At 46.6% G+C, this 16680-nt stretch overlaps 1 protein-coding gene across 1 annotated transcript in view; it reads right to left on the bottom strand.

Moving 5' to 3' along the window:
* The window catches only part of MTPAP (mitochondrial poly(A) polymerase), a 52116-nt gene extending 47891 nt beyond the window's left edge, over positions 1–4225 (bottom strand). The window contains exon 1 of the mRNA XM_077491048.1: positions 4058–4225. Coding sequence (XP_077347174.1) covers positions 4058–4163 — 106 coding nt within the window. The 5' untranslated portion in view covers positions 4164–4225. The remainder of the gene's footprint in view (positions 1–4057) is intronic.
* Positions 4226–16680: the final 12455 nt, after the last annotated feature.

Raw genomic sequence — 16680 nt, 5'->3', positions numbered from 1 at the left:
ATCGCGGCTGTTCCGCCGAATGACAGTGGCGGAGCTGCGAGACCCCACCGAAAAGATGGATGCGCCGGACTACAGGGGACAGCGGTGACTTCGCTGGCTCCTGTGTCAGGTAAGTGACACATAATGGGCTACTATGCGATGCATAGTAGTCCATTATGCTTTGCCTTTGCAGGGAATGAAAGAGGAAGTAAACCCATCAGGGTTTACTTCCTCTTTAAAACCGAAATATTTTAACAAAGGGGTATAACAGGCTGATATTCAAGGGGTGAATGGCCCATTCGTGCTGCAGTGGTTGTGTTTTTGTGCATGGATATACATACCTCAACTTTTTTAGATGGGAATGAGGGACACCTAGCAGCAAAAGTATGCAGGCATAGGACACACCCCTTGCCACGCCCCCTTAAAGGAGAATTGTACAAAAAAAAAAAAAGATTGGTTAAATCCAGTGCTTTTTTTCTTTTTTTTCTTTTTACCATAAGTATTCCTTCATATTGGCTTTTGGAATTTACAAATGCAGCAATTTAGAAATCAGATGAAAGGTTTAGCGCTGGGAAACACTTTAAAATAGATAAAAAGCGCATTTTATATACAACTAGAGGTCAACCCGATACATCGGTCGATATTTTAATTAATCGGCATCGGCCGATTGTGCTTTTAAAAAAGGCCGATATATCTTCAGCGCAACTTGCAAAAGACTTCTGTATTAGAAGTCAATGCAAGTTGCCTGAACTGCAAATAGATACAATGTTTATAATTATCAATGAACTGAGCTCTGTCTGTAGGAGTTCTCAGTTTAACCATTTAAAGACTAAGTGCCCGTTCACACAGGGGCGACGTGACTTGCAGCGCGTCTCACAGACGCGACCTGCACACGACTTCAGCGGCGACTTGCAAAATGACTTCTGTATAGAAGTCAATGCAAGTCGCCTGAAGTCGCCCCGAAAATACTACAGGAACCTTTTTCTAAGTCGGAGCGACTTGAGTCGCTCCTATTAGAACGGTTCCGTAGTACAGAACGGAGCGCGACTTGTCAGGCGGCTAAGTCGCCTGACAAGTCGCGGTAATGTGAACGGGCACTAAATCTTTTCTGACACTTGATGCTTACAAGTAAAAATCCTGTATTTTCTGCTAGAAAATCACTTAGAATCCCCAAAAATTATATATATTTTTTTTAGCAGAGATCCTAGGCAATAAAATAGCGGTTGTTGCAATATTTTGTCACACGGTATTTGCGCAGAGGTCTTTCAAAGGCAATTTTTTGGGAAAAAATACACTAATGATTTAAAAAAAAACACTAACAGCAAAATTAGCCCTTTTTTTCATCCAAAAGTTTTGATTACCTGCTTTTGTGTATTTAATATATAGGTTTTTTTTTTTATCTAAATTATACATACAAGTGAACTGATTGGAGGTTTGTTTTGTTTAATAAATGTTTAAATGTAAGACATTTTCTGTATCACTTTTTACTTAACCACTACAGATCCGCGCTATTGCCAAATGACGGCATTAGCGCGGACCTACATTTCCGGGACTACGTCTATTGACGTAGTCCCGGTTATGAGCGGCCTGCGCGCCCCCTGAGGGGCGCGCGCGGCGCGCTCTGTGATCGGCGAGTCCGTGAGACTCGCCTGATCACCGATCCGTGTAAGGGGTCGATCCCGACCCCTTATCACGTGATCAGCTGTCAGCCAATGACAGCTGATCATGTGATAGAACGGAGCCGGTAATCGGCTATTATTCCTCCTCGCGCTGACAGCGCGAGGAGAGAAAAAAAAAGCCGATCGCCGGCGGCCGTGATCGGGACATCAGTCCCGATCACGGCCATCAATACAAGGGACCACCTGCCTGTGCCCACCTGCCTCCCGCAGTGCCATCCTGAAATAAAATAAAAGCAAAAGTGCCCCCCGTCAGTGCCCATAGTGCCCACAGTGCCACCCACAGTGCCACCCACAGTGCCACCCAATCTGCCTCAAAGGTGCTGCACCCCAGTGCCACCCATCAGTGCCGTCCATCTGTGCCCAGCAGTGCCGCCCATCAGTGCCACCTATCAGAGCCACCTATCAGTGCCACCTATCAGTGCCCATCAGTCCCATCTATCTGTGGTACCTATCAGTGCCCATCCGTGCCACCCATCCGTGCCACTTATCCGTGCCACCCATCCGTGCCATCTTATCTGTGCCCATCTTTGCCCATCAGTGCCGCCTTATCTGTGCCCATCGGTGCCGCCTTATCTGTGCCTATTAGTGCCGCCTTAACTATGCCTATCAGTGCCCACCGGTGCAGCCCATCAGTGCCCACCAATGCAGCCCATCAGTGCCCACCAATGCAGCCCATCAGTGCCCACCAATGCAGCCCATCAGTGCCCACCAATGCAGCCTATCAGTGCCGCCTAATCAGCGCACTTCAATGAAGGAGAAAAATGACCCGTTTGCAAAATTTTATAACAAACTATTAAAACATGATTTTTTTTTTTTTTTTTTTTGCATCTTTTTTTGTTTGTTTAGCAAAAAATAAAACTCCGAGCTGTAACTAAATACCACCAAAAGAAAGCTCTATTTGTGGGAAAAAAATGATAAAAATTTCATTTGGGTACAGTGTTGTATGCCCGCGCAATTGTCATTCAAAGTGCATCAGCGCTGAAAGCTGAAAATTGGTCTGGGACTGAGGGGGGTTTAAGTGCCCAGTAAGCAAGTGGTTAAAGAGGGATTCCACCTACAAAAAAAAAATTATTAAAAGCCAGCAGCTATAAATACTACAGCTGCTGACTTTTAATAAATGGACACTCACCTGTCCCGGGTTCCAGCGATGTCGGCAGCTGAGACCGATCGATCGCTCTGGTCTCGGCTGCTGCCGCCCCCATCCTGTGTGAGGGAATCAGGCAGTGAAGCATTGCGGCTTCACTTCCCGGTTCCCTACTTCGCATGCGCGAGTCGCGCAGCGCACTAGGAATGATCCGCGCTGTCTCTGGGACCCGTGTGTGTCCCAGCAGACAGTGCGGCAGGACAGGAAACGGCATAGACTCCCGTGGGAGTCTATGCCCGGAAGTGGGTGCAAATACCTGTCTTAGACAAGGATCTGCACCCCCCCCCCCCCCGAAAGGTGCCAACTGTGACACCGGAGGGGGGGAGGGTTCCGATGAGCGGAAGTTCCACTTTAGGGTGGAACCCCAGCTTTAAAGCGGGAGTAAACTCGCTGAATTTTTTTTCTTTTCAGACCTGTAAGAGAAAAGGCATAATGAGCTAGTATGCACCGCATACTAGCTCATTATGAAATACCTGAGAACGAGGCCCCGACATCTCACCCGATACACGTGAGGGAGCTGACATGCTCCCTTGGCATGTCTTACGGATATCTTGTGCTGTGAGTGGCCGGAGCAGCAATATCGTCACTCCCACACATGCGCGGGAGATTTCTTTCCGGCAGTGTCCGGCATCTGCAGAGATCGGACAATGTCTCGCTGCCTGTTATTAGCGCAGCGCCAACTTCCTGGCAGGCTCTGCACGTGGAGTATGCGAACACGCCGGAGCTCATCCTTACAAATGAGGACAGAGGGACATTGCGTCAAATCAGAGATAGTTGGGAGGTATGGATATGCACTGCAGTGGGCTGCAATACGTGTAACAATGGGCGCTGTCAGCATCTTTTTACAGTACAACAGGGGACTCCATGGTGCAGCATTTTGAAGGTGCATTGGGGGTCATTCACAATGAATGGCAACACAGACCACCAACACACATTACTGCTATAGCTGGGTGTGATGGGCCCCTAGAGTCCTGCAAAAGGACACAGACCCTTCCACTCTACACACAGCGCCACCTGGAGGCCCCTTACTGCCATTCATCACCCCTCATCCTAGAAATGATGGGACTCCGCTATAAACGCCACATAACAAGACATAAAGTTGTGTAAGGAACTCCAGGGACTGCCTCTCTACCGGCTCAGCAGCAGCACAGGGCTGGTGAAAGGAGTCTAGCTAGCATGTCTGCCCGCAGTGTCCAGCCTCTCGCCCCAGTGACCTCTACCAGGTCGGAGTTCACAGCCCCGGAGCCCTCCTCACCCGCCGTGTCCGCAGCCAGCGCCCTCTTCTGTTGCCTTCCCGCCGCCGTACTCAAAGCCCGGCCAGAGGCCCTCACCACCTGGCCCAACTTCATACAGCGCACCATGACTGTAGCGGGCACGCTACACTGCACTGCGCATGCGCAAGGGCCACCGGCTACGGCACACCCGGCGGACCAAAACACCACCACAATGTGCGCTCCGCGCTCCTCCTGCAAGCGCGCCGCGACAGATTTCCTGTCTTCTGGTGGGCTGGAGGTGTTCAATACAGGAGGCCGCAGCTTCCCAAATCATGCATTTGAACGCTAAGCAGTATATCTTCTTTTCAGTTTATGTAGAGCCCACATTTTACTGCACACCGTGAGAGGTTGACAGTGTGCAGTGAAATCTTTTGTGTACGTTTACCCAGACGTGGCGCTCACGGTGCCGTTAACTTAAAATCAGTATTTTATGCTAGAGAATTACTTAGAACCCCCAAACGTTGTATATATTTTTAGCAGAGACCCTAGAGAATAAAATAGCGGTTTTTGCAATTTTTTATGTCACATGCTATTTGCACAGCGGTTTTTCAAATGCAATTTTTTTGGAAAAAATGAATTTTATTGCACAAAAAGACAATATTTAAGACACTGTTTTGGTAAATTATAAAAGATGATGTTACAACGAGTAAATAGATACTTAACATGAAACGCTTTGAAATTGCGCACGCTCGTGGAATGGCGTTAAACACACGATACTGAAAAATCTCCATAGGAGACACTAACATTTTTTATAGGTTACCAGTTGAGAGTTCCACTTTAACGTTTGTGGCAATACCTCACGTGGTGCGAACATCGTTTACATATGCGTGCGTGACCTTCTGCTCGCAAATACGGTGGGGACAGGGGGCGCTTTCAAAAATATTATTTATTTTATTAGTTTTATTTTCACACTGTCCCATTCATATTTTTTTTGATCACTTTCATTTCTATCACAAGAAATGTAAACATCCCTTGTGTTAGAAATAATGCCCCTTTCACACTGGGGCGGTGCGGGCGTCGCCATTTTAGCAGCGGTATTTGGCCGCTAGTGGGGCTGTTTTACCCCCGCGCTAGCGGCTGAAAAGGGGTTAAAACTGCTCGCAAAGCACCGCTGCAGCGGCACTTTGCCAGCGGTATAGCCACGCTGCCCCATTGATTTCAATGGGTAGGAGCGGTGAATACACCACTCCAAAGATGCGGCTAGCAGGACGTTTTTTTACCGCCCTCCCAGCGCACCACTCCAGTGTGGAAGCCCTCCGGCTTTCACACTGGAGTGAAAGGAGCCGCTTTTTTCAGGCGCTATTTTTAGCGCTGTAGCGCCTGAAAAACGCCTCAGTGTGAAAGGGACCTTAGGTATGACAGGTGCGCTTCATGGAGATATCTCTCTTATTTCATGCTTTAAAAACAAAAATATAAAACATTTTTTTACATCCGCCCTAGACCGGAAGTGGCATCATGACATTGCTCTGGTCCTCCTAGATTGGAGGACATTACTCTGGTCTCCCCTCACTTCTGTTTCCAGCCACGCAAACCACCGGATCATTTCCTGGGCTCGATGGTAAAGAATGGCAAGCTCAAGAAAAACTGGCAAGAGGCGGGAGGATGGGGTGGTGACGGCTACGACCCCTGCTTCTAAAAGTGATCCAGAGACCAATCAGCCGCTCGGATCACGTTTATGAGAAAAAATTGCGGATTAAAAAAAAAATGTCAGGGTTATGGCTGATACCTTTGGCCATAACCCCGGTAAACCACTTCAAAGTGGTCTTGAGGTGGTTAAAAAGCTCTAACTAAAGCTGAATATTATCCTTGATATACTGTGCAAAAGTTTTAGGCAGGTTTAAAAAAAATGCTGTAAATGAAGAATGCCTTCAGAAATAGAAGTGTAGCACCCTCTACCAATAAGTAGGTGCTAGTAAGGTAGTTTTACTAGGTTATCCAGCACAGGTAAATTTAGGTAGGCTTATACTGCGTGCTAGGCCTGTCTGTTTTGATCTGGGGGACTGGGAGTGGTCAGAGTAGCTGTGGGCGTTACCACCTGTGCTCTGGCTCTGGGGTGCCTCCCCCTGTTCCAGGGAGAATGTTCTGGAAAGGGGACTGGGCCTAGAACTGGAGTGGCAGGCAGCTAGTGTGTGAGCCCTGACCAATCCCCATCGTGATTGGCAGGGGGCGGGTTTCATATATAAGCTGAGGTCATTCTCCACATCGGACAGAGTCGACTGAGTGAAGTGAGGAATGGCATGTTAGTCAGTCGCAGGAGGCCATCCCCATCTTAGAGGGGAGGAGGAGGGGGGTGCCACCGATCGTAGGGAGAGCTGTGAGGGAACGTTGCCTCTACACGGTCATTGGCAATGTCTCTGCCACCACGCGGTCAGATGGCAGGGACCTCCTGGAGCAGAAGGGCTGGTTAAACTGGCGGTACGTATGGTCCAGTCAAAGTTCCTCATCAATGACTCAGGGCTGTTGGAAGTTCGGTGAGTGTTACCACAGTGGGTCTGGACGTGCCAAGTGAACTCTGCTAGTACACGGTCACTAGTGGAGTCTGCATCAAACACACGGTGGATGATTGAGAGTCCTGGATCAGGAAAGACACTGTGGGGATCTGTGTCAAGTCGATGCTTCCTGTGGGCACATGATTTGTAAGTTGGGCTGGCTGGGAACAGTAATCCATATTTCCTAGCAGATATGCTTTTAACCCACTAGGCCTCTGGGGAGAGGTTCTGTAGGCCTCTGGCCTAGTGGTAGTGAGCAACCAGAGCCATATGAGGGAGACTTATTCAGAGTGGGCCCCTACTATTCAATAGAACACGATGTGTCATATTTCAATACAGTAACTACGATTTTCTGCAGGAGGAACTAAGTGTACAGGAGGAAACAAGTTATGTGCAGGAGGTGAAAGAGATCTAAGAACATTACTTTTACACAGTCATTAGTGATATCTCTGCCGCCACATGGTCGGATGGTTATAGAACTCTTAGATGGAATAGTCTGTGGGGGTTGAGCCGCCGGAGGAGCAACAGTCTGCATGGAGATGCAGGAGGAAACTAATACTAAATCCTATATGCACATTATATCTTCTGGCTCTAACTTTATTCAAATCTTTAAATATGATGGCAAAGACTTATCCTATGGGCATTCCATATTCCTATCCCTATCCACGTTGTATACCCCCCCCACCCCCACCCCCAATAAAACAACAAAAACAAAGCTTGCAAAAGACTGTTCATTGTCTCTGGAAAGGATGTATGAAGTCTGGCAGTGGGGTGATTTGGCGGAATGTTTGTCAGTAGTGCCAACACCATGGCTACATATGGAGGTCCCACCGAGATCTGCCTTCATGGCTAACCTGCTGGCCATCGCCCTTAGCAACTGCAAAAGCCAAGGGAGACTTTGCCTGTTTTGCCAAGTTTTGGGCTACAACCAGGATCAGCGCTGCCATCACGCACCTGCACTCAGTTGTTTCAATGGACACTACCAAGAAAATACCCTGCAACCAGTCACTGTAACCTTGTGCTATCACCCATGGCAACCGCGGCGAGTGATCACACTCCGGATTACAAATATGTCCAGCGCTCTGCATGGCGCGGGCATTGCTCACTGCATTGAAGAGAAGATAAAAAGAGAGTGACTTTATTAGGCACCTTTCACACTGAGGCGTTTTTCAAGCGCTACAGCGCTAAAAATAGCGCCTGAAAAAAGCAGCTCCTTTCACTCCAGTGTGAAAGCTGGAGAGCTTTCTCACTGGAGCGGTGCACCAGCAGGACGGTAAAAAAAAAGTCCTGCTAGTAGCATCTTTGGAGCGGTGTATTCACAGCTCCTAATCCGCTCCTACCCATTGAAATCAATAGGGCAGCATGGCTATACTGCCGGCAAAGCAGCGGCACTTTGTGGGCAGTTTTAACCTTTTTTCGGCCGCTAACGGGGGTTAAAACCACCCGCTAGCTACCGAATAGCACCGCTAAAACGACGGTGAAGCAGCGCGAAAGGGGCCTTAGTCCTGCTTAAAACAGTATGCCCTTGTACACACGGTCGGAGATTCCGTCGGAATGTGTCCGATCGGAGCGTTTTGTCGGATATTCCGACAGTGTGTGGTCTGCATCGGACTGTTTCCGTCGGACCAACTTTTCCAACTTGCCGGAAATATTTTCCAACAAAATGCTCCGATTGGACATACTCCGATCATGTGTAGAGAATTCCGATCGGACAAAGTGCCACGCATGCTCAGATCAAATTCCTACACCAAAGCTATTGGCTACTAGCGTGAACATAGTCCCGTCGTAACGAAATAACGTCATCACGACGGATTTTCCGACAACTTTGTCCGACCGTGTGTATACAACAGTTTCGGACAAAATCCGACGGATTTGGTTGTCGAAATCTCCGACCGTGTGTACAAGGGCTATAAGGAGTTGTGGATGTCTGCTGTTGCCCCTAGTAACGGTATGCAACGAGGGGGTGTCTTTGATGAGATGCTGCACAGTCAGGCCCACACAGTAGGATGTCACAGGAGAGACTTTACTATGTTTAATGGTGATCATTGTACAGTTTGCCTGCTTTCAGTTCCAGCTCTGTGACGCAGTTTTAAAAGTTTTAAAACTAAACCCGGACAGTGCCTGCAATTCATCAGCGCCTGCCACCAGGTGTCGCTACAGCATACACTGAAGCCTGCTTACAGCAGTTCCTTGCACGCTGAACCCAGCATGGACCCCAGTGCAAACCAACAGGGTCGTCATAAATCAGCCATTCACTACCCAGACCAGGGCACCCACATACAGGCAGTGGGTCACCAAGACCCCAGATGCCTGCACCCTGCCTGGAAAAAGGAAAATCTACCCTTATGTCCCAGCCCAAACCATGGACATAATTGAAGGCTCATGGGGACAGTGGGAGGATGACCTGGTTTGGGACTATTGTCAGAGGGGAGGGGAGTGTTCGCAGGAGAAAAAGAAAACTAGTGCAGCCATCACAGTCAGGTGAGTATAAGGCTACTTTCACAGTGAGGCGTTTTAATACTAAAAATAGCATCAGCAAAGCACCTCTCCTGTCACTCCAGTGTGAAAGCCTGAGTGCTTTCACACTGGAGCGGTGCACTTGCAGGATGTTAAAAAAAAAAGTCAAAAATCAATGGACAGCGCTGCCGAAGCGTCTGCAAAACGATTCGGCAGCACCGCTATACAGGCACTATTAACCCCTTCATCGGCCGCTACCGGGGGTTAAGACCCCTTTCACACCGCTGATAGCGTCGGCGGTAAAACACCGCTATTTTTAGCGGCGTTTTACCGCCGGATTTGCGGCGCATTTCTGCCGCGAAAGGGTTAAAACCGCATTACAGCGCTGCTCCATTGATTTCAATGGGGAGCAGCGGTGGAGGAGCGGTAAACACACCGCTCCTTCACCGCTCCAAAGAAGCTGCTGGCAGGACTTTTTTCTGACGTCCTGCCAGCGCACCGCTGTAGTGTGAAAGCCCTCAGGGCTTTCACACTGCACACAATGGTGCAGCTTCTTTAGGGCGGATTGCAGGCGATATTTCTAAAGCTATAGCGCTTGCAAAACGCCCTGGTGTGAAAGGGGTCTGAAAGTGCCCCACTAGCAGCTGAAAAACGCTGCTAAAATGACAGTAAAGCACCGCTAAATATAGCAGCGCTTTACCGCCGACGCCCGCACTGCCTCAGTGTGAAAGTGCCCTAAATGACATTTTTCTGCTGGTTGTTTTTTGTTTTTTTAATTTTTCTACAGAAATGAGTTAACATATCCCAAACAGGAACTTCAGCCAGCAAAAGACCGACGAGAGCTTTTGGTCAGAAAATGCTTTGATTGAGAGCATGTTCTCAATTTTTTGGTCCAATCGGAAATTCCAATCGTCTGTACCAATTCCGATGTTCAAAATTCCTACGCATGCTCGGAAACAATTTGACGCATGCTTGGAAGCATTGAACTTCATTTTCTTGGCTTGTCATAGTGTTGTACGTCACCGCGTTCTTGACTGTCGAAAGTTCAGTGAACTTTTGTGTGACCGTGTCTATGCAAGCCAAGCTTGAGCGGAATTCCATCAGAAAAACCATCCAAGGTTTTTCCGACGACGGAAATTCCACTCGTGTGTACGGGGCATTAGACAGCAATAAAGAAGAAAACAATAGAGGATCTAACCCTTCCCCACTCTTTCCAAATTTAAACTAAAAATTTATATACAGCAAGCTTTATGTACATTTCTGCTGTGATGTTTAAGCTCTATTAGAAAACTATCCTTGGAAATAATTTTTAGAAAACTCCAGCTACATATGTATGTGAAAATTAGACAGAAAAAGCTGAATGAAATAGAAATAGTATAAAAGGGAAAGTGAAAATGGAAGTTGCTTACATCAGTCAAACAGAATATGCCATTTATCCACTGCTAGCTAGAAAATGAAAGTAATAGCGTTGCCATCCTTATCTTTTACTGCTTAACCGCTTCACCCCCTGGAAGATTTTACCCCCTTCCTGACCAGAGCACTTTTTGCAATTTCGGCACTGGGTCGCTTTAACTGGCAATTGCGCAGCCGTGCGACGTTACACCCAAACGTCCTCCTTTTTCCCCACAAATAGAGCTTTCTTTTGGCAGCATTTAATCACCTCTGCTGTTTTTATTTTTTGTGCTATAAACAAAAAAAGAGCGACAATTTTGAAAACAAAAGCAATATATTTTACTTTTTGCTATAATAAATATCCCCCAAAAATATATAAAAAAACGAATTTTTTCCTCAGTTTAGGCCGATATGTATTCTTCTACATATTTTTGGTAAAAACAATCGCAATAAGTATATTGATTGCTTTGCACAAAAGTTATAGCCTTCAAAATAGGGAATAGTTTTATGGCATTTTTATTATTAACTTTTTTTATTAGTAATGGTGATCTGTGATTTTTATTGTGACTGCGACATTATGGCGGACACATCGGATCCTTTTGACATTATTTTGGGACCATTGTCATTTATACAGCGATCAGTGCTATAAAAATGACACTGGCAGGGAAGGGGTTAAACACTGGGGGGCTATCATGGAGTTAAGGGAGCAGTGATCTCTGTCATGTCACTAGGCAGAATGGGGAAATGCCTTGTTTACATCTCTTTACAACGGGCATCTCCCCGTTCTGCAGCTCTGTGACAGTTATCACTGGCAGACATCGAGTCCGCAGGTCCCGTGGGCACGGTCATGCTGTATGCGGCGGGAACGCGTGCGCCCACAAGCCCCGCCAATTAAAGGGGACGTACAGGTATGCCTATTTGCCCACCGCTGCCATTGTGCCGACATATCGGCGTGCAGTGGTCGGCTAGTGGTTAAAGTATACATCTGGGCTAAACCTATTTAATCTTAATTATACTCCCCCCCCCCCCCCCCCCCATTTTAAGCCCTATACTATCCTGCCTGTAGAGTACAGATGTGCCTACCTTCCTAATCTAGGGACACTTTGGTCCGGTCACATGATTGGCTCCCAGTGCTAGCTTTAGGGGAGAGGAGGGACAGCCGACAATAGATGTCCCATAGTAAGCCTGGCATTGCAGTCATTGTCGGCGCTCTCTCCTCTACCTTGATGCAGGCTGCTGGGGAGATCAAGTGACTAGACCAGAGCTCCCTTAGCCCTTGTACACACAGTTGGAGAATCCGTCGGAATGTTGTCGGATAATCCGACTGTGTGTGGTATGCATCGGACTGATTCCGTCGGAATATCCGTCGGACCCAATTTTCCAACTTGTTGAAAATATTTTCTGACAAACTGGTCCAATCGGACATACTCCGATCATGTGTAGAGAATTCCGATCGGGCAAAGTGCCACGCATGCTCAGATCAAATTCCTACACCAAAGCTATTGGCTACTAGCCTGAACGTAGTCCCGTCGTAACGAAATAACGTCATCACGTTCTGAATGATCGGATTTTCCGACAACTTGGTCCGACCGTGTGTATGCAACAGTTTCGGACACAATCTGTCGGACAAAATCCAACGGATTTGGTTGGCAGAATGTCCGACCGTGTGTACAGGGGCTTAGATTAGGTAAGTGTAGTGCTACAACAGCAAGGTATGCTGATTTATCCCAGGTTCTTCTCTCTGTATAGTGCTGTGTTTCTCAACTCCAGTCCTCAAGGCACCCCAACAGGTCATGTTTTCAGGATTTTCCTCAGATGAAACAGCTGTGGTAATTACTAAGGCAGTGAAACTGATCAAATCACCCGTGCAAAATGATGGAAAGCTTAAAAACATGACCTGTTGGTGCGCCTTGAGGACAGGAGTTGAGAAACATTGGTATAGTGCAACAGCAGCAAGGCACACTGCAGCATTCACTCCCTGGGTCAATGAATAGTCTAGGGCAAGGCCAGGACAAGGGGTGGGCAGGAGGGACGGCTGCCCTGGGCACTGTGGTATTGTGTGAGGTGGGGGGCACCATAAGGAGATATGGGAGGTGTTGAATTTGTGGTGAGAAGGGGAATTTGGGGGGGGGGGGGGCAGCACAGGGGGTAAGGATTGCTCTAGGAGGGCATATTTGAGCAGGTGTGCTAGGAGTGGCGATTTGGTGGAATTGTGTTGGTCGGATATTCCGACGGAAAAAGTCAGATGGAGCTCACACATGGTCGGATTATCCAACAACGCGGTCCAATCGGACATTTTCCGGCAGAATGTCCGACCGTGTGTACAAGGGCTAAAGGCTCTAAGGACCTCCTCATGCAATATAATTATGAAAAAAAATATATAAATGTGAGAAAGATAATAATAAATCCCAGCACTGGGATAACCGCCTGTATCCTGTAGAGTCAATGAAGTGTCAAAAGACCTCCTCTTAGCCCTTGTACACACGGTCGGACATTCCGGCGGAAAATGTCCGATCGGACCGTGTTATCGGATAATCCGACTGTGTGTGGGCTCCATTGGACTGTTTCCGTCGGAATATCCGATGGACAAAGTTTTAGAGCTGGGCTATAAAACTTTCCAACAACATGATCCGATCGGACTTCGTCTGATTGTGTGTAGAGAATTCCGATCGGACAAAGTGCCACACATGCTCAGATCAAATTCCTATACCAAAGCTATTGGCTACTAGCCTGAACATAGTCCCGTCCTAAGGAAATAACGTCATCACGTTACGTACGATCGGATTTTCCAACAACTTTGTCCGACCGTGTGTATGCAACACAAGTTTCGGACAAAACCCGACAGATTTTGTTGTCGGAATGTCCGACCGTGTGTACAAGGGCTAAAGGAAATTAAACAAGAACATTGTACAATGTATGGCCAGCTTTAAAGTGGTTGTAAACCCTTACATATATTTAGGTGAATACACAGATTAAATCATCCTAAATACGTTTAACCAGTTTATCTGCAGCCCTCTTTACTATGCAGCCTACTTAAAACACACAGATCAAAGGCTTTTTCTCGCTCCAGAGGGCAGGGGGCTGGGGATTTGATGTCACATGCTGTACTGCATGAGAGCAAAGCTCAGTATAATCTGAGGCCTAAGTAATGGGGATGGACACCCCCCCCCCCCCCAAACTCACTCGTAGGGAAACATGCACAGCTGAGGCTGTCAGTCACCTGCTGTGTGCTGGAGAGGGGTCAGGCTGTTAAAGGGGATTGCTAGGTGTCAAGTTAAAGTATAACTAAAGGCAATTCTGTTTTGGTTTTGGAGCGGAAATGCCGACCTGTCAGTTTTTTCATTGCCCCCATTGGGAAGATTCACCCCCTCTATTTGTTTTGTTTACCAGTGAAAGTAAAAGAAAAAAAAAACAACTTTTGGGTTTTCCCCAGGAAAGTAATAGAGGGGAAAACTTCCAATGGGGACACTAGTTCTGGTGACCTGGGGCTCCCCGAGAAATTCCCTTAAATTACAGGGCTTTCCTCTCTTTTCCTGTTTTGGATATGGGACAGGAAGTGAAGGGAAATCTCCTCAATGGGACACAGATGGCGAAAAAACAAAAATCTGACAGGGGTTAAAACCCTCCCTTGCTCTATTCAAAATGAATAAAAAAAGATTGCCTATAGTTCTACTTTAAAGTATGCAGATGAAGAAGAAAAGAGAGATCATGAAGGGATCACACTAAGTGCTTCGGATTGAGGCAAGTACACACTATAGAGGAATATGCTCTGTTCATTTTTCATTTCAGAGGTTTACAACCACTTTAAGGCCGGTACCAGGGTTATCTCCTCAGTCCTAAAATATTAATATTCAGCAGAGGCAATCATAAATGTTTATGAAAAGATCTTTGGTATAACACCTCTTTGGTGTTCAGATATTCTGTCTGTGATTTTTACATTTAATTTTATAGATTTATTTTGGTATTGAAAACAAGCAGTCCTGGATTTTGTTCCCACATCCATGCCAGATAATAAAGCTGCTCATAAGACAAGACAGTAGACTGAAGAAACGATAAACTTCAAGTCAAATGCTTATCTTAATTTACCATACATATTACAATCTGATTGCACAGTCTCTGACAGATCTAGGGTTGCCACCTGTCCGGGATTCACCCGGACAGTTTGGGTTTTGAATCATGTGTTTGGGTTTCAGTCCACTGGAAACCCAGACACAATATTCAGACAGGAATGTGGCTCAGAACAGGGCCCCATAGGAGGGGGCACTATGCACGCCACATTACTATTGTCTTTGGAGCGCCCAAAGGTGTCCCAGGTCTGTTACATTACATGTTTTTGGTAAATAATACAGAGATTGTAACTGTATGGCTAGTTCATTTACATGAACAACATTTCATAGATAACCATCAGCAGAAAAACCTTTCTATCCAGCTCAGATCTTTTCATTCGTTTTTTTTAACATACAAATAGAAGATATCTTTTATAATGTAGGTTGTTCCATCTGAAGATGATTTTGTACACAATGCACTTGTTTGAAATGTGTGTGTGTGTATATGTATGTGTGTGTGTATATATATATATATATATATATATATATATATATATATATATATATATATATATATATATATATAATTATACGGTATACTATACCTATAGTAATATACAGTGTATAATATACATGTTCATATTTGGACACTAGGTGGTAGTATGGAGTATATGTCATTGTATGAAGGTCCTGTAATCTCTTTGCAAAAGAGGGAGATGAAGATGAGTCTATAATTATAACCTATTGGTAGTATAAAGCGGAGTTCCACCCAAAAACTGAACTTCCACTTATCCGGTTCCTCCGGTGTCACATTTGGCACCTTTCAGGGGGAGCAGATCCCTGTCTAATACAGGTATTTGCTCCCACTTCCGTTAAAAGATTGTCGCAGAATCCGCCCTCCTCCCCCCCTCTTTCTTCTGGGAGACACACAGGTCCCAGAGGACAACAGGGACCAGTCAGAACGCACAGCGCGACTCGTGCATGCACAGTAGGGAACCAGGCTGTGAAGCCTCAAGACTTCACTTCCTAACTCCCTTACTGAAGATGCCGGATCCTGCACCCGGATCCAGGTAAAGACACACTGCCTCAGTGTGAAAAAAGCACTTGGGCTTCCACACTGGAGTGACAGGAGAGGTGCTTTACAGGCGCTGTTATTAGCGCTAAAATGCCTGTAAAGTGCCTCAGTGTGAAAGTAGCCTAAAGGCTTGGTTCACACTTGTGCAGGTGGTGCCGCTGTGGGACCCGCACAAATTCCCACAGCTGCAACCATGCACACAGTGAATTCTAATGGCATGCCGCCAACACTGGAAATTGCACCATTTAAAGGGGTTGTAAAGGTAAAACATTTTTTTTTTTTTTTAAATAACAAACATGTTATACTTACCTCCACTGTGCAGCTCGTTTTGCACCGAGTGGCCCCGAACCTGGTCTTCTGGGGTCCCTCGGCAGCTGTCTCAGCTCCTCCCCACAAGAATTAACCACCTTCATGCGAGCTCTCTCGCATGGTGGTTAGTTTTTGCGGGCGTGCTCCCGTGATACAGCCGGCGGCTGTATCACACGGCCCCGCCCCTGGCGTGCCCCATCATTGGATGTGATTGACAGCATTGCCAGCCAAGGGCTGCGCTGCTTTCAATCCATCCACTCTAGCCAATCAAAGGCCAGGCTGAGCGGCGAAGCGGAGATCGGGGGCGAGCGCAGCAGGTAAACGGGCTCAGGTAAGTAAAATGAGGGGGGCGGGGGGGGGGTGGGGGCGGCATTGTCGGATGTTTTTTCACCTTAATGTATAGGATGCATTGAGGTGAAAAAACGCGAATCTTTACAACCCCTTTAATGATAGATTTTTATGATGTGGGTTTAGTGATAGTGACACTTTAACCACTTGCTTACTGGGCACTTAAACCCCCCTCAGTCCCAGACCAATTTTCAGCTTTCAGCGCTGATGCACTTTGAATGACAATTGCGCGGGCATACAACACTGTACCCAAATGAAATTTTTATCATTTTTTCCCACAAATAGAGCTTTCTTTTGGTGGTATTTAGTTACAGCTCGGAGTTTTATTTTTTGCTAAACAAACAAAAAAAGATGCAAAAAAAAAAATCATGTTTTAATAGTTTGTTATAAAATTTTGCAAACGGGTCATTTTTCTCCTTCATTGAAGTGCGCTGATAAGGCGGCACTGATAGGCTGCATTGGTGGGCACTGATGGGCTGCATTGGTGG

This window comes from Lithobates pipiens, unplaced genomic scaffold (genome assembly GCF_037356315.1).
Source record: "Lithobates pipiens isolate NorthernLeopardFrog02 unplaced genomic scaffold, aLitPip1_a1.2 Scaffold_19, whole genome shotgun sequence".
NCBI classification, from domain to species: Eukaryota; Metazoa; Chordata; class Amphibia; order Anura; family Ranidae; genus Lithobates; species Lithobates pipiens.
This window is presented reverse-complemented; position numbering and strand designations above follow the sequence as displayed.